Genomic DNA, 19162 nt, shown 5'->3' on the forward strand with positions numbered 1-19162 from the left:
GGCCATCTATAGAGGATCTCAGTGGCATGAGTAAAACGCTTGCTATGCTGGTATGATTTTAAACTTGTATTTTTATTTTCTAATCTTATAGATAAAAACTGAACATTCTGTATTTAAGATACAGGATGTAAAATTTATTTCAAAGCAGATACAAATCAATACAATTTAATGTGATAAACTTAATTAGGGTTTGTTTAAATTTACGTTAAACTTTACTATGTTGCTTGAGTTCCTGAGAATTGTTGTTTTTCAATGTCTTTTTTCCACCTAGGTTAGATATTGGAAACTAGGTTAGAGGTTTACACATACAGTACTGTACTTCACAGATTCACCTGTTCTTATGGTTATTGATAGTGTACCTGTTAAAAATTCTGCTTGTCTTGAAAAAACAAATATTACTTCAGTAGAAAAGGATCAGATTATAAACAAATTGGGAAATGTTCATATAGACCATTTTAACACATTCTACCAAAGTCAGATTTTTCTCGTGCGATCGGTTGACATTCAGAATCCAAAATATGTGGAGCCCACGAAACATCATAAAAGCACAAAAAGGGAACAAACCGAATACTCAGAAACTCGAAATTCAGATCAAGATACTATTTTCACTCAAGTCGCTGTAAAGATCATTTTAAATGATAATTCTCATGTACGATTATTTAATGTTACGTTATTACAAGTGCTGTTTATTTATTACAAGTTCCAAATTGCAAGTTGCTGGTTAACTGCTAAGTGATACTGAAGACTGTAGCACTTTCATTCTACACTCAATAAAAATGTAAATCACCAGCATTGCTTCTCCCATTTGATTAAGAGGGGAACAACCCAAAATTTTACTCAATGGTAAGAAGGCTAAACAAACAGTATACAAGAGCAATTACCTTGTGTACAAAACTTTATTATAAAGTGAAATTAAGGAACAAAAAGATTTGAATTATCTTTTTTTGGATTAAATATATCAAGGATATTCAGCAATTAGGGATAATGGTAAAAAATAAAAGGGTACAGAAATTGGTTTCAGCTAATGGTATGTGGAAAAGTGCAAGACATTAACTTTAAGAGACTTCAATCAAATATACATTTTTCTATAATCTGCTTAAACAAAAGAGAACCAACAGAAAGAAACAACATACACGAATGTGGAAAGAGGGGGAAACACAAGCAAGCAAACATTTTACTGTTTGTGTAGTAGGACCAAATAGGTATATATCAGAACTGCTTCCTAACCAGAGCTCATGTATAATAATTACTGCTTAAGTCTACATTAATACCCAGTAATTAACCTTATCTGTATGACATTTCCCATTTGGCAGACACCCTTATGCAAAGAAATATACATTTTATCTTATTTTATACAGCTTGAGCAATTGAAGTTTGAGGACCTTTGGTCAGAGGCCCAGTGATGGTGGTGGACCCGGGGCTCAATCTAACAACCTTCTGAGCTGTAGTCCAACACCTTAACCCCTAAGCTACCACATCCCCAGTATGAGATATTATAGTGTCAGTGTGGTGTTTTATTTAGCCAGTTATGTCTAAAGAAAGAAAGAAATAGACAACAAAAATCTATAAAAAGTGGGGTTTCCATGCCTGGCTCAAGGGCACCTCAGTCATGGCCTGCCCGAGACTGGAACCCACAACCTTAGGGTTAAGAGTCAGACTCTCAAACCTTTAGGCCACGGCTTAAAAGTGTAAGATTGTACCATAGGAATGAGTAACAAATGTTTCTCATTAACATTCTTGCAAAAGTGTATAAATAATTTGCTATTAAACAAAAACAAGCATTATTATGCATTAAACAATGCATTATTATGTTAAATACTATCACATTATCATTATTAACTACTGAAGAACACCACATTAAGTAATACTTCATTAGACCAAACATCATGATGGAATTTACATACAATTCAGTCTTTGTTCATCGATTTGCTCCTTCTCATCAAAATCTCAGAGGCGGTGTGGTTTCATTTTGCCATTTACAAGCATGCAGTGACGGTGAAGTGACATTTTCTTTGTTCCCTCTTTTGAAAATAAAATCGGGAATGTGAATATAGTGGAGTGTAAATATGAAGCACCTTTCCTGTATTTTCACCAGAACCTGTTTTTATACACACCCATTATTCTAGTGAACAAAGTGGAAGGTTGGGTTTCTGCAAAAAATATAATTATAAATATAAAATATAATTAGCTGTGACTTCTGGATGTGAGCTAGGCATTTAACTTGAACATTACTCAACGGATTGTAAACCTAAATAAATCGGTAAAATAAAACGGAAAATCATTACAGCAAATATATTGGACACACCAACTATAGAACTGTGAAAATGACTGCTTAATTCTCCATACTATTAATATAAAGCTATCAACCTGGTTACATTTACAGTACAAGTAAAACCTTAATTTCAAGCAAGCTGGTCATAAAGTCATAAGACAACTTACATTTTTTTTCTCTCAATTTTATACAAATGAGCAAAGAGGCCCAGCAGAGGCAGCTGGATGGACTTGGGGTTCAAACCTACAAGCTTCCGATTGGTAGTCTAACGTCTTAACCGCTAGGCTACCACATCCCACATCTGACACAGACAGGATTATTATAAAGTAGTGCAATAAAGAATTACTTTTCGTAAATGATCATATGTATGTGGACACCTGACTATTGAACATCCCATTCTGAAAACACTGGCATGTATGATACAACAGTCTATACCCTTCTGGGTGTGGATGTTGGAATTTAGTTTTGTGGGGATTTGTGTTCGTTTAGCTACAAGAGCATTAGTGAGATCAGACACTAATGTCGGGTGAGTACACACCATTTCCAATTCATCCCAAAGGTTTTCAGTGGGTTTGGATCAGGGCTCTAGTCAGAGGACACTCAAGTTCTTTTAGTCCAACCTTAACCTTTACACCATGTCTTCATGGAGCTCAGGGGCTTGGTGCACAGCAGCATTGTCAAGCTGGAACAATGTTTGGGCCTCTAAGTTCCAGTGAAGTTGAATTGTAATGCTGTTGCATCCCAAATCACATACATGTGCAGGTGTGTAGTAGATGCTGAGTGAGAAAATAAAAAAAAGAATAATAAATAAATAATCAAGACAGCTGTCAACACGCTTACAGACGGTCTTATAAATTAGCCCATGTGTGTTGTGTCAAAGTAAGCAGTGTTGCGTTATGTGCATTTGATTTGTGTCATTTGACAATCAACACAACAGTTCCATTTACTTCTATTTAAGTAAATACTACCCTTCGAACAATCATACACTAGATGGGAGAGTACATAGTGTAGGTGTGTAGTGTGTAGTACAGGGGTGGCCAACCAGTCAGAGACCTAGAGCCACATTTTTTACTGTGTTACCGCAAAAAGCCACCATACACATGGGCACACTTTAACATCACCTTTTTTTCCCACTGCCATTTTGAGAGCGAAACTTGACAAATTGTTTACTCAAATGATCTTGCTCCTACTGGGAAACTTTGAGGTATTTTCATCCCACTCACATGCGTGTTTGACAAAAATACTGTATTGAACTCAAGCGACACGAACACGCATATTAAAAACACACAAATATAAACTTCGGTATGAAAGTAAATCCTGCATGAAACCGGGAAAAGAGCCGCATGCGGCTCGGGAGCCGCGGGTTGGCCACCCCTGCGGTAAAAACATTTGGAGAAGAACCATACATAGGCATCATGTGTCAGTAAAGTTTTGACTGTAAACCATCATACGCTTGTCTTTTTTTTTTTTTTTTAACATATCTGATTAAGTGAAGCATTTCCAAGACTGTCAGCAGTAAAAGTCTTATTGTCTGTCTGAACGCACGAATGACTTTTAACATGTCGTTTGTCACCAAAACTCTTCCCGCACTGCATGCAAGAATATGGCTTCTCTCCTGTGTGGAGGTTCTGGTGGCGCTGGAGATCGATCTGCTGCGTAAACCCCTTTCCGCACAGTTCACAGTAATATGGCCTCTCTCCTGTGTGCACAAGCTGATGCCTTCTGAGGTTGTGTCTGCTGATGAAACCTTTTCCACACTGTGAGCACCGGTGCGGCTTCACTCCTGTGTGAATGTGATCGTGTTGCTGGAGAGAACTCTGGCACGAAAAAGTCTTTCCGCACTGTGAGCAGCGGTACAGCTTCTCACCGGTATGGATGCGCTCGTGCTGGCGGAGGTGACTGTGCCGGAAGAAGTTCTTCCCGCACTGCGAGCAGTAATATGGTTTTTCTCCAGTATGAACGCGTTGGTGGCGCTGGAGGTCATTCTGCTGAGTAAAACTCTTCCCGCACTGCAAGCAGTAAAACGGTTTCTCTCCAGTGTGAATAAGATGATGCCTCCTGAGGTTGTGTCCGCTCATAAAGCCCTTTCCGCACTGCAAGCATTTGTACGGCATCTCTCCGGTATGAACAAGTTGATGGTGCTGGAGACGGCTATGTCGAGTGAACCCCTTGCCACACTGCGAGCAGTGATGTGGCTTCTCTCCTGTGTGAATCAGCTGGTGCTCTTTGAGACTGCTTTGTTTACGGAAACTCTTTCCACACTGCAAGCAGTAAAACGGTTTCTCTCCGGTGTGAATGAGATGGTGCCGCTGGAGATCACAGCGCTGAGTAAAACTCTTTCCACAGTACGAACAGCGAAACGGCTTCTCTCCGGTGTGAATGCGCCGGTGGGTTTTTAGATTGATTTGTTGACTGAAATCTTTTCCGCACTGTAAGCACCGATATGGTCTCTCTCCGGTGTGAACGCGCTGATGTTGCTGGAGATGACTCTTTTTAGTAAAATTCTTTCCGCAGTGCACGCAGCAGTGACTTACCCTCTCCTTGCCCATTTCTTTATGAATCTGTCTATGATGATGAGAGAGAACCGGTCAATGACATTCCTCTCTGGGGCTGAACAGCTAGAGAAAAGAATGTTAGAAGACAGCATGAATGCAACGTATTACTCAGTAAAAAAAATAACTGAATCAGATTTGAAGTGATTAGAAATATTGTAGAACATAAAATTATATCTAGGTAGATTGATCTAAAATAATTGTTACTGAAGAAAACAGGAAATCTACCACAGCAATTAGCCAAGGACAACATCTTTTCATTTACTAATTAATAGCTTTGCGTGTTTTTTCACAGTTTATCACCAAGCTAAGCCATGTAATAACTTATGTCTCAGGTTCATAAGCCTGGTCCTGAAGTATGTAGTTATGCATAATTTCACTACGTGTTACCTTAGCTCTAAATGACACTTCATAGCCAAATTGTATTAGATGTGGTGAGAGAGAGAAACGAGGGAGGAAAAAAAACAACAAATAAACAACCAAAAAGGTTCTGGAGACTTTCACACTTCGACTCACACTGTACCCCTTATTACAACAACAAATATGCCTTTATAAAATGTTAATTTATGTCCTAAAAGAAAGCTTCAGCATACTAATGGGCAGATACTGTATGTTTCTCTATTAAGTAAAAAATTAAAAACAATATGTTTGTTACTAGCTATAGATTACTGTGTAGTATCTACTGTGATAGGAGTTATTTTAAGTAATTTTCATGTGGTAAATCCAAGTGGAACCCCTGCAGCCTTGGTCTGGCTTCAGACTCACTTGATATAAACTCTGGAATAACCATATTTTCTGTTTTTGTGTTTTTTTTTAAACTATTATTTCAGTGCTATTATACATAGTAAGGTATCTCATCTCTTCTGTGTCTCACAATGTTCTCCTTTCACTCATTCTACACGTTTACACTAACAATTGTCAACTAAAACATAAGCAGAGGTTTCTTAACCTCCTAAAAATAGTGAGGATGCGAGTTCGAGTCGCGTTCACATCCGCTGTAATAGCAGAACAGTGCAGAACAGCACTAGGGTCAAAACAGCTGTTACAGCAAATGACATAACATTGACACGCCAAAATCATTCCAGAATCTCACACTACTGTGCTGTTATAGGTCGACCCATTCACCTTCAAAAAGAAGTAGGTGAAGGTCTGGGGTTGATTGTGTGGTCAATTTTTCAAAGAAGGAATCTTCTCCTTTTGTGGTTATAATGAATTAAGCAAATGCAGATTACCTAAAGCTCAAGAATCTTCGTTCAGTTTACAACAATTCCCCTCATACATTTAAATATTTTTCTTGTGTATCAAACTTTATATTCTACTTAGAGGTTTGACACAATGAGCCTTGGCTGTAGGTAATAAGGCAGCAAAACCAGAGGATGGTTGACTAGATTATTTATTTCTGCTGGCGTTAGAAGGGAATTTTCCCCCAATATTCTCCCCAAAGCAGTCTTGCGTAATTCCCACCCCTCTGTCTGCCCTATCATACAACAGGTAACAACCCCAGGAGGGCAGATGTTACAAAGTGCTTACTCAGAGACATGTAAAGCCAGCCAGCTTTCTGCACTGATATTTAGGAACGTTCTATTCACCCTGTCCTCGTGCATGAGCTTAGACAACCAATGAATGCTTAGAGTGACTGTGATTGACAGCATGCCCAGTTTCTGCACTCTCAAGACTCCTGGCTACAGGTATATGAATAAATGCTTTTAATGGTCAAATGCTAGATTTTATCATTATTTATTAAAAAAAAACCACAAAGTTCCCAAAGACACCCTTTTCTTAAATTTGGTCATTTTAGACAGCTATGCTAACAGAGACAGTCATTAAAACTAAAATAAGACTGGAGTGGGAAAGACAAATGAATAGGAAGGAAATAAAAGTAAAGAGATTTACTTTGAACATGAAAATGATTCATGAGTATATGGAAAATCAGTCACGAAATCAGGACAAGAGACAAATACTGAACCTAAATCAGTGAAATAAAGTTTTCATTTAAATAGCAGAAGCACATGTAGCCTATTGCTCTATTTGCTATAAAAGAATAAATAACATACAACTTATATAAAAGAATAAATAGAAATGATTAGACATCTAATTCCAGATTTCATCCCACTTTGCTGTTGTAATAACCTGCACTCTTAAAGGAAGACTTTCCAGTAGATTTTTCATTTATAGTGTTTGACAGATGCCTGAACCGGAGACTTACATAAGTACTTTGAAGTCTCTATTAAAAAATACATCCTAATAACATTTCAGTGGGACAATGACCACGAAAACCAGTAGTCATTAAAATTGTTTGGGGAAATAATATAGTAAGAAAAGCACAGACAGACAATCACAAGGCAACACAAGCGATAATTTAAGTACCTCGGGAAGAAGTAGGTGTGTAAACATCCTAGGTGTGTAAAGAAGTAGAAGTAGGTGTGTAAATATGAAGACCGCAGGTGACTGATGATCAGATGTGGAAATATCTGAAATATGCACACAAAAAAATATTTTGCCTTTACATTATGTACATATCTTTAAATAAAATCTAAAATCGGGCTTCTGACTACAACGGCGGTATCATATATAGTTAATGATAGATTTTGACCGGGAAATAAATTCAAGAAGAAATAAAACTATAAATTAAACTATTAAAAAAAGTATGACAACATTAATAAATAGTTAAAACACAACCTGCTGTGCGGTAATGAGGAATAAAGCAGTACTTAACCATATCAAACAGGGCCACATGTATTCACTCTGTTGTTGATTACTTTCTTACAATGATCACCATTGTTCCCATTGACCAATCAGTGATCACCATTGTTCCCATTGACCAATCAATGACCACCATTGCTCCCATTGACCAACCAATGACCACCATTGCTCCCATTGACAATCAATAATCACCATTGTTCACATCGACCAATCAATGTCTACTATTGTCCCTATTGTTCCTAAACTAATGGTTCCACCTTCTTATCATTTCCTTCATGTTTATTTCCCGATTCATCTCCATTACTACTACTTGTCTGCATTTTTGACTGAAATATCGAATACAATTTGCAAATGTAAAACAATTCGACAAATAAATAACACTACGAAGTCTTACACTACTGATAATAAACATTCAGAGCAGGCGACAAATACTAAAACGTTCATTAACAACAAACAATTTTAACAAAATATGCTTCCGGAACTTACAAAGTCACGAATTTTAGAGTCAAACGACACTAACGAGTAAAGATTGTGACTCCGCAACAGTGACGAGACTTCCGGGTTGCTCGCTGCGTCAGTTCAACTACTGCGCATGCGCAGATTATTTTATCCATTCTGTACTGAGCATGCGTGCCATTTTTTTTACAGCATTACTTAAGATTCTTTATACCATTTACTCTGTGATCGTATTAATCACTTCTCATATACAAGTCCTTCAGTATGAGCTGTTATAATGATGCATTATAATACAATTATTATAGCTATAGCGTATTAATATTAATCATTCCTGTCACAGCCAATCAATCAACCAACCAACCAACCAATCAATCAATCAATCAATCAATCAAGTTAAAAGTAGATAAAAGTTCATACTACTGGCTCCATGTTGTATTTATATGTTTATAAAGGTAAAAAAATATTGAAACTATCCAGTAATGGTGTCAACTGGCCCAGTATTTCATTCACAAAAGCATACCATGCTACATAAATGTATATGTATACATGTATACTGTATGTGTATGTATTGTATTGTAATGTAACATCATATTATAATTATATGTTTGTAGGGATAAATCAGAATCAGAATCAGAAAGATCTTTATTGCCAAGTATGTTTTCACAAATGAAGAATTTGTTCTAGTACAGAAGCTCCACAGTGTTAACAGAATGGCATTGACAAGACATGAACATATATATAAAATATAGAGAGTTGTATGTACAGTGGAAAAATGTGCAAATTGAAATATAAATGTGCAAATTGAAATATATAAATAGTAAGTAGGTATGTGTTTTAAGTAAATAATGTAAGAATAGAGTTGTGTGATCTGTCAAGTGTTCATCCGATGGATTGTGTGTGTGTGTGTTCTGGGGTGAATAATCCAACCTCACACCTGAAGAAGTCTAAAGCATTTGCTGAAGAGAAATGGATGGATGGATGGATGAATAAATGAATGGATGGATGAATGAATGAATTAATGTATTGGTGGAAAAACAAACAAACAAACAAACGAATGAATGAATAAATAAATAAATAAATAAATAAATAAATAGATAGATAGATAGATAGATAGATAGATAGATAGATAGATAGATAGATAGATAGATAGATAGATAGATAGATAGATAAATATCTGTGCCATATCATGACTGGAAGTATTGCATTATAAATTTACATTTTTAATCCCACACTTAAAAAGCATTACTACCATTTGATAATCAAGGTTTATATACAAGCTATTTAAATAAATGCTGGCTAAAGACAAAATAAATCATCTAATGGCCAGTGAGCAGCTCCTATTGCTCTAATCAGCAGGATTTCTTCTTCCTCTTTTATGACATTTATGAGCTGATGCACCATGAACCTGCTGGCTAAGTAATTATGCTGTTACTTTGTGCAAAAATAGAGGTTAGAATGCTTTTTGAAACACATTTTTAAATAAACTGAAAAGGCTTAAGGATCAGGATGAGGTCTGATTGCTGGGAACACAATCAATTACTCTGTTCTGGCTCAGCCTCAGCAGCTAGACTGGTGTTAACAGCTGGACTCAGAATCATTACACATCTGCTGGTGTGTGTAATTAACTGCTGTATATGACATGAAGGATTTGGAAAAAATTATTTGGGGCAGCCGGACTGGACAGCAGAAAAACATTACCTGCTGATGTACTGTACAGAGTAGTCTGAACCTAAAGAGGGATGAGTCAGAAGTCAAACACCCAATCTTAGAGGCAAACATGCCAACCATTAATTCGCTGTCCCCTCATTAACGTCTCTAAAAATAATCTCTTACTTTGATTCTTCATACTGTGTTCATTCATAAAATTTTGTGCTGAAAATAATTTCATTTAATCAGAAATTAAACACTTTGGCACATGCAGTGTGTGCCCTGCGATGGGTTGGCACTCCGTCCAGGGTCTATCCTGCCTTGATGCCCGATGACGCCTGAGATAGGCACAGGCTCCCCGTGACCCGAGAAGTTCGGATAAAGCGGTAGAAAATGAATGAATGAATGAAAAAAATACACACACACACACACACACACACACACACACACACACACACACACACACACACACACACACACACACACACACACACACACACACACACACAATGTCTCACAGTTTCCTTGCCCTCCTTCTACCAATACTGACATGTAGAGAGAGAATGTATGCTTTTGTGTACGTGAGCGTGTGTGTGTGTGTGTGTGTGTGTGTGTGTGTGTGTGTGTGTGTGTGTGTGTGTGTGTGTGTGTGTGTGTGTGTGTGTGTGTGTGCAAAAATTTTTTTTTCTTCTCTTCACCTCTCTTGAGATGTCTAAAACTGAGCACCATCAACCTCCATCCTGCCATGTCATTTTTTTCACCATCCGAGCATCTCTCTCTCTCTCTCTCTCCCTCTCTCTCTCTCTCTCTCTCTCTCTCTCTCTCTCTCTCTCTCTCTCTCTCTATTTTGTCCCTGTTTGCTTGGCTGCACACATCAGCTGCTTCTCTTCATGAAGTGCTAATCATATGAATGGCAGCAAGTTTATCACCAAAGACTGTATTTACTGATGTGTGAGGTGAAACAATGAAACAAAGTCAGAAAGGACAGAAAGACGATGACGCATCCTTTAGCGTCTCATCACGTCTCCGTCTCAGGTCTGAAAACTTTAAGGGATAAGACAGAGTGAGCAACATAACAAGAGGCACTGAGGAAAAAAGGAAATCGAAGGATCTAGAGATACAAAAGAAGAAAGGTGGGACAGTAGAAGAGCAGCTCACTGAGGAGAAAGAGGATCTGAGGATGAGAGACTATGAGAGATAAGAAAAGAAGCTGAAGAGGCAACTGTAGGGAAAAGGCAGAGCTGAACATCTCTACCACAGCAGAACACACTCCACTGCTTCTCAACGCGGATGACTTAACCTGTATGAGAATCCACACACTGACAGAGACAACAAGCACAACATTTGCTCCCAAGTTAAACCTAAACGTGTGTGTGTGTGTGTGTGTGTGTGTGTGTGTGTGTGTGTGTGTGTGTGTGTGTGTGTGTGTGTGTGCGTATGTGAACAAATAAATTTCCCCTGCAGCCCTGATAAAGTTCACATTGAGTCAGCCGTCTAAGCTTCATGCTTCCATATAATAGATTTCAAGCAATGATATCATGTCACAGCCATGTCATTAACATAAACAAGAGTTTCTTTAGGCATTAAATGTGCAAATATCATCAACGTTTGTGTCTAGTTGTCAGAGGATAAATGTCACCTAACTCAAATTGTGCTTCTGTGCATAAAATCTTTTTTTCCATGACAATTTCCCTAGTAGTGTATGTACTCAAGATTTAATTGGTTTTAATCAACCACAAATTTCTGTAACTATAATAATTGTCTTTTGCTAATTTCACTTTTCTTTCCCTACAACAGCTAAAAGGCCACATTTTGGCACATCGTCTTCCTGAATTCTATTATATAATCCTTCTTGTCTAAAAAGATCCCTATTCCACTTTCTCTGTATGGCAAAACCTCGTTTGTAAAGCAATTAACCTGCTCTACACTAATAGTGGCTTATACCAGGAGTTCAATTTGACAGTTATAGGAGCACTGAATTGTAGGGTACCAATGTTTAATTAGCCTCAGATTTAACGGCTGATAGTAAATTTCAAATTTCCATCTCATTGTGACTTTTTAATCATAGCCTAACCTTTTACCAGAGCTCTCTGTCCTGTTCATTTAAAAGATCACTGCACTACTGAGGCTCCTGAGGCTGTTGCTGATCGCTCTACATGATTTACAAAGTGTTCGTTCATGCTGTATGTACTTGAGTTAACAGTGGTACAGATGGGTATGCTGCAATATACGTGAAGTGCTAAACACTACAGCACAGAACTTTTGTGCTATGATGTTACTGTAGAGAGTTTTCAATATCTTTAAACTGTTGATGGTTAGTAGTCTATAGGAGTCATTTAGGACTCTGTAGCAATGATCCAATGGTATTTTGTAAATATTAAAGCAAAAAATACTTAATTTTGGGCTTCGTTTTGAAGGAACTACTTGAACTGGTGAAATTACAAGCACTGGGTTACAAGCACTGGGACATTTTTAGCTTCTACCTGTAAAAACATGTATAAAATAACTTTGTTTGAGAGCTGTACTCATGTTCCATATGTGAATTGAACATGGACTTGAAGATTGTTGTGATTATGTCACACAATGCAACTTGGTCCAAATCTAGAAAATCTTGGGTCATACTGAAATATTTGCAAGCTCCTCTGAATATAATGGAGTTTGATTTATTTTGTTAATTTCTGGGATTGCAAAATGATAAGGAAGGGGTCATGTCGGTTAAGAATTAAACACTTCCTGTTTTAATTTGGACAAGAGGAATAAAATATTCCGGATGTGCTTTTACAGGAAAATAATTAATAACTACCCCAGTAACCACACTGAGATTTATTATTTTCCTTTAACATCATAAACTGTTTCATTTTTCTTATACCATAGAAATTTATTCATTTTTATTAATGAAACAATGACATACTGTTTATCTGTTTATGTTTAATGTTCTAAAGGTATTCACATTTTTCTTGTCTTTTAACCCTGTTCTTCAGCTTCTCCTGCACAAATCTGCACACGGTGTTGCAGATAAGAATAATGCAGATGTTCTCAGAGCAGTTGATTACAGAAGCTTAGCGTCAGTATTAGTTCGACATATTCTATTCTATGTACATCATAGTGTGTTCCCTTCAAACCTCATTAAATTATATTCAAATGAGATGTCAAGCTGACCTTTAATGCAAATCTCAACAACTCTATTTTAGTACAGATCACACCCACTGAAAAAAAAAAGTTTTGAGCATTGAGAGATTTTATGCTGAAACCTTAGCAGTGCATTTCTGTAATATAAATATAAGATAATATCTCTAGACCGCTTCATCTGCACCAATATTTTTTTATTTTTATTTAATTGTGTAGGATAACAGCAGTAAATCAGTGCATCACACACAGAGGCTGCAGTACCATGTTGTAGATAAAAAACAGAATATATGTAGTCTATTCTAATGGCTATTACCTCACAATCTTAATAATGTGAAAGAAATTTAACAAGTGAATAGTCCAATGATTCTACAGTATATACACTGCTTTATACATCCCTTGAGCAGAGAAAGTTAAGAGCCTTGCTCAGTGGCCCAACAGTGCCAACTAGGCAACTTGTTGGGGTTTGATCCTAGTCCTTCCAACCAAGAACCCAGAGCCTTAACAACCACAGCCACCCACTTTGTTTAGAGAGTGTTGCTCTTTGCACAACAGCACAGACACAGGTTGGTTCTTTAAAACAACTGTTTATTCTTTTTGGATGTTTGGTTCAAAGACAGTGAGAACTATATGTAAATGAAAGAATTACCAAATAGATCAAGTACAAAAATGGTACTCATAGCTTTTTACATTTACAAACAAAATACTTCTTTGGTTGCTTGCTATGACTAGACATTCTTGCATCGTTGAAGGTCTCCTGTAAGTCCACTTTAAAGTCTTTTGAACTTAAAAACAAATGATCACAATTTTAACTTCTAAAACATAATTATGCATTTTACCTCAAAATGTGCATTCAATAATATCGTATTTCAATTTTATGGTAATTCAAACTGATTGAATACAGAAAATTGAGTGAACAAACTTTTCACAAATAAAAAGAATATTTCTGCCCTGGCATTTACAGAGGGTTTGAGTAGCTTTAGGCAGGCACTGTACAAATCCAATTTGTTTTTTCACTACACAGAAACTAGATGTTGCAAGGGATAAAAGTATCACAAGAGTCCCTTGTGAATGAATTTGACCTTTCTACTGGTGCTGAGCACTTTCTGCATTCTAATTCTTTCTTAAAATGAATCATGGATCTGACACAGGTAGACCTTTCTGCTATTATCTCTTTCCCCTGCTTTTATTCTCTGGCTGAAACATTCAAAAGTGCTTCATAGCTCAGAGCCAAAGTGATGTTCAAATGTGAAAAGCTGTGTACTGTATTGAAGTCAGAGGGCAAATTATTAATCCTCCAACATTTTTTCTTCTATGATGTGAAAACCATCTGAATGAAAGTATATGAATGAAGTCTCATATTCAGCAGCAGTGCAGAAAAGAAAGGAATGTCTGAGATCAGACCTGTTCCCTCAGTGAAAAACACATTTTCTACATAACAAAAGGATCCGAGTTTGCAACCAGGGGAAAAAAACGTTTCCTGTTATTGTGCCAAATTGACAAATTAGCTGTTGCCGCTGTTCCAATAATCCCAGGACTATCTGCCTGTGTGTTTAACCTCCTTTTGAGACTAGGAGTAATTACTTGTGATTGAATCAGTGTCATACTTTTTCTTTAGGTGATGCTTAGCTGCACTCCAGTCCTGCTGGATGGGAAATTTAAAATAAACAGTCCCCTCTCATTTCATTTTCTCTCTGAGTTTCTTTGTTGTTTATTTAATGCACAGAATTAGCTGTTGCCATTCACTCCTACTGTATATCACTCACCACTAAAAGTGTGTGTTCTCATGGTGAGGTTCACACAAGGCCACCGATAATAAGATGGTCACGTTTTGGTCATGTGTGTGCCAAAATAAAAAAATAAGGGTAATACTGTATTACTGTAAGTTTATCAGAAGTAGAAAACAATAAAATATATTCTCAGCACATCCAATATTTTCTACAAACTTGTGGTCCCAAAATGCTTAACGTAGTCCTTTAAAACAAAAAATGCTATTTAAATATCCCAACATTATGGAAACATCCCAACAGACATATTCATAGCATCAATATTCCCACACTCACAGTCACCAGTTTTTTAATTTTTCACTTGTGTTTAAGAAAGTATATTTGTTTTGCATACATAATAAGCAATTTGGTAACAGCCTGTTTCTAGATTCCTGTAATTGTGTTTTGTATCTCTCTAGCTCTGATATACTGTATCTGTTTGTACCCTTTGCCTGTTAAATATTTTTGCTGTGCCCTTATTTTTTTTCTGCCTGTTCTTACTTTGACTTTTTGTTATAAACGCCTTGCATTTACATCCTTTACCTTTGAGTCTGATTTGTCACACACACGCACATTTCCATAGTACTGTATTATAGATTTATTTACAGAAAACAAGTTGTGGCCTAATGGTTAGAGAGTCTGATTCGTAATCCTAAGGTTGTGGGTTTGAGTCTCGGGCCGGCCACGACTGAGGTGCCCTTGAGCAAGGCACCGAACCCCCCAACTGCTCCCCGGGTGCCGCAGCATAAATGGCTGCCCACTGGGTGTGTGTTCACGGTGTGTGTGTGTTCACTGCTGTGTGTGTGCGCACTTTGAATGGGTCAAATGCAGAGAACGAATTCTGAGTATAGGTCACCATACTTAGCCATATGTCACGTCACTTTTAATATAAAAAATTAAAGCATTGCAAATCTGTAATTGATAGAATTATGGATTTAAACACCTAAATTGATGTGCTTCAAACGACAAATGACACTCATACTTCTGGATCCAGATGATGTTTTTTGTGAGAATTGATTTGATTTATAATTAAATATAGTTATAGTTTCTTTTTCCCCCAGTATATTTCATAACATAGTTATGACCAGGTTAGTATGAACAGGCTATTATTATTATTATTATTATTATTATTATTATTATTATTATTATTATTATTATTATTATTATTATTATTATTATTTCTAAAATAAAACTGGGAGCATGTGTTGTTTTTCACATTATTGCAGAAGTATATATTACCAGTCAGGAAAACTTATTTCAACATATAACAATTAAGTAACAAAGGAAAACAAATAAGTAACAAAGGAAAACCCTAATTTGCTTGCAAACAACTGAGGGTTGTAAGTGTCCAGAAATCAGTGTGAACTCAATAAAAAAGCATCAGGAGAGTCTACAGCCATTAGCTTCCCTCAACATCATGATATTCTGGAATATATATATAAAAATCACTTTACCTGCTTTACACTAATAGTGGTGTATCACAGCATTGACAGGAGAATGACACTTTTTCCATCAGTGAGTTACTGGGTGATTATGCTAACTTAGCCTTTTTTTGACCAACTCTAAATTTCAAAATTTCATACAAGGTTTATAACAGTTCTAATGGTTTTCCAGTACATTCCAATATATTTCCAGTTTCCCAGTATTTTTGACAGAACATTCTACATTTTCTATTTCTTTTCTATGTCAATTCCATTAAGGTATATTTATATTATATTTATATTTAATATACTATAGCAATGAAATATTATCCAAGACATGATAACTGATTTAAAAAAAAGATTTAAAAGATTGTAAAAAATTGTAAGACTTTGTTTTATCTGGTTTCCTTTGCTGCTAAATTGCCATTGATAAGAATAACTGAAACATATATTGTGTCATCAGCATAGCAGTAAAAACCGTAACCATATTTATGAATTGTATTCATAAATAGCATATATTAGAAAACAAAGCAGTGGTCTTAAAATAGAGACTAGTGGAACACCATACCATTGAGATTTAGAAACTGATAAGTGTCAGTCAGTTGAGACCTAAGGCATGAAAGAGATATTTTCTTAACCCCAGTAACATTTTCCTCTTTATCTATAAGAATAATATGTCAATAATAATGTAATAATTTGCCAATAATCAAAAGTATCAAATATTGCAGTGAGATCATGCAATGCAAACTTGATCAGAGACAAGCAGTGGGTCATTAACTACTTTAACCAGCAATTTTTAATTCTGAGATGAGGTCTAAATCCCAACCAAAGGATATGTACACTCTAAAAAATAAAACATTGGCTCAACTTAAAAAAATTGAGGTAACAATTTGCATGCATCTTTTTAAGTAGCTTCAATTTGTTTAGTACAACCAACATGATTTGACTTAACCTCTAAGAGCTAAATTAAGTTGAAACAACTTAATTTTAATTTCAAAGTTTTGGTGATATTAAGTGGTCAAATTACATAATTTAAGCTATTCTAACTTCTTTATTTTGATTCCATTCTACTTAGATATGTCCATGCAAATTGTTACCTTAATTTTTTTTGAGTACAAGTAACTTATTTCACTTCAATCAGGAGAAATAACACAGCAATTCCAGTTTTATGATGAAACTGGTTTATTATAAAACCAATGTCAACCTATGTACAAGAAGAGTGCTTTGACAAAACAATGCTTTGACAAAAAGATAATTATCCAGGACTAAAGTATTTTTTTCAAGTAAAGTCAAGTAAAGAATCAAGTATTTTTCTGGTAGGTACATATCAGAATAAAATAAAATAAAATAATAACAATAAATCACAGGGAACGTGGAAAATGAATTCCTACAACAGACACAATTGCCAGCTTATTGGGTCCACCTAGCTGAAACAAAGTTTTCTTACTTTTTTTTATTTTACCTTCATCACATAAACTACAGCCGCCATAAAGTCTCAAACAAATACAACACTGTAACCTTCATGTAAAAACTTGTCAACATTACAGCTTCCGTATGTGTATGCACAACAAAACTTTTACATGTAACATTTCAGGAATACAACAGTTTATTGTTTAAAGACATTACCTTCGGCCTAGCTTTCAGACCATCCAGCTCAAGAATTATTTTCTGAAACACCTCAAAAGTATTTTTTAGTTCCTTTGGGTAGCTGAGGTTGAGAGCATATACCAGCTCTAGCAGGGCACAGGCTCTGGATACATCCAGGTCTTGCAGGACTTCCGTTCCCTCAATAATAATACTGGCGTTGGCTGGGTCAAAATTTGTGGCACCTCATCATCCTAAGTAGATCAAAATCAATGTCAGTGTTTTAAGTCAAGGAAAGGAACAGGACATTAGACACATGAGTTAAATCTTAGGAGTTAAAACTTACTACACACGAAAAATTGCAAACTTAAAGAAATGTGTCAGCTGCCTAACCATCAAACATAATGCTGCAGATTGTATATGAAAGAAAAATAAAAACTCAAATGTTATAATGGCAAATTTACAAAAAGCTCAAGGTTTACAAGGTTACAAGATGGATCAACTGTAAAAACGTCACAGCAGATAAAGATGGCGTGCACACACATTGTCATGTTAGGTATTGTGCTTAAATTAACTTGCTTATTAGTTAACTATTTAACTTGTTACAGGTTTATGTATGTATGTATGTGTGTATGTAGGTATGTATATGTATGTATACATACTGTATATGTGTGTGTGTGTGTGTGTGTGTGTGTGTGTGTGTGTGTGTGTGTGTGTGTGTGTGTGTGTGTACGTATGTATGTATGTATGTATACAGGTATGTATATGCATGTATGCATATATATGTGTGTGTGTGTAAGTCTTAATCAACCCAGTGTAAACTTTAAATTCGGACGACACTAAACATGTTCGATATCAATTAACATCATTTAGCTGCCACTGTAAAACAAAACATAATGCCTATTTTGAACACACTAGCTAGCTAAACGTCTATTAACTTTAGAATCGATGAATTAGCTTAGCTCAAACTGTCTTTTCAGTTTAGTGTGTGAAAACAACTATTTACTTAAGTAAAGTTTGCCACATTCATTTTGTTTCATATTTAGGTTTATATGTATTTTGTCCACCGTGGAGGTAAGCTGATTTTGAGGAAAACGCGGTTGTAGCCGCCTCACTACATTACTACGAGAGAAAAGAGGTGTAGCGTTTAGCTCAGGAGTTATTGACTCGGGAAAATCGAATCTGTGAATCTGCGGACAACTTTACTTAAGTCAACGATTTTTTGTGCATACAGTTGGTAGCTGCTGAGATTAAAACAAAGCAAAAATATTAACTTACCTATATAGCCTCGATTCTCCTGTTTCTCCGGCTCCTAGTAGTCCTTCTCTGGCAGAAAAACACGTCCGGGCAAATTCCGCCTTTACTCAACTTTTAAAGGATGCTCACTAGATATACAAGTTTCACTAACTTAATATTTTTCTGTTGTTACGAGAAGGTAAAAGTGTGTGCTCAAAATCGATATATAATTAAGTTAAGACAGTATTCTTTATTTTAATTTTGAAAGACTTATTAAAATGAGTTATCAACTCACCAATACAAGTACATATTACAAACTTAATTATTTTAAGCTTAAAATATTGTTTATTTCAAGTTTTACAAACTAACCCAATGAATCATTTTTTAGAGTGTATGACA

The 19162-nt window shown here is 36.0% G+C and overlaps 1 protein-coding gene and 1 long non-coding RNA gene across 3 annotated transcripts; both read right to left on the reverse strand.

Moving 5' to 3' along the window:
- Positions 1-877: 877 nt before the first annotated feature.
- On the reverse strand, positions 878-8114 carry LOC113662869 (zinc finger protein 239-like). Of its 2 annotated transcripts, none has more exons than XM_027178034.2 (3): positions 8014-8114; positions 7192-7295; positions 878-4890 (listed from the first exon to the last, which is right to left on the reverse strand). In XM_027178034.2, exon 3 carries the CDS (start codon positions 4819-4821, stop codon positions 3745-3747), a length of 1077 nt encoding a protein of 358 aa, XP_027033835.2. In that variant the 5' UTR covers positions 4822-4890; positions 7192-7295; positions 8014-8114; the 3' UTR covers positions 878-3744. The 2 variants fall into 2 exon arrangements, with proteins under 2 accessions (XP_027033835.2, XP_027033844.2); XM_027178043.2 differs by having other exon boundaries at positions 7541-8094.
- Positions 8115-17531: 9417 nt separating this feature from the next.
- On the reverse strand, positions 17532-19040 carry LOC113663065. Its single transcript, XR_003445414.2, has 2 exons — positions 18806-19040; positions 17532-17781 (listed from the first exon to the last, which is right to left on the reverse strand). It is a non-coding gene; the product is annotated as an uncharacterized LOC113663065 (long non-coding RNA).
- Between the last annotated feature and the right edge of the window lie 122 nt (positions 19041-19162).

Source organism: Tachysurus fulvidraco, chromosome 4 (genome assembly GCF_022655615.1).
Source record: "Tachysurus fulvidraco isolate hzauxx_2018 chromosome 4, HZAU_PFXX_2.0, whole genome shotgun sequence".
Classification (NCBI taxonomy): Eukaryota; Metazoa; Chordata; class Actinopteri; order Siluriformes; family Bagridae; genus Tachysurus; species Tachysurus fulvidraco.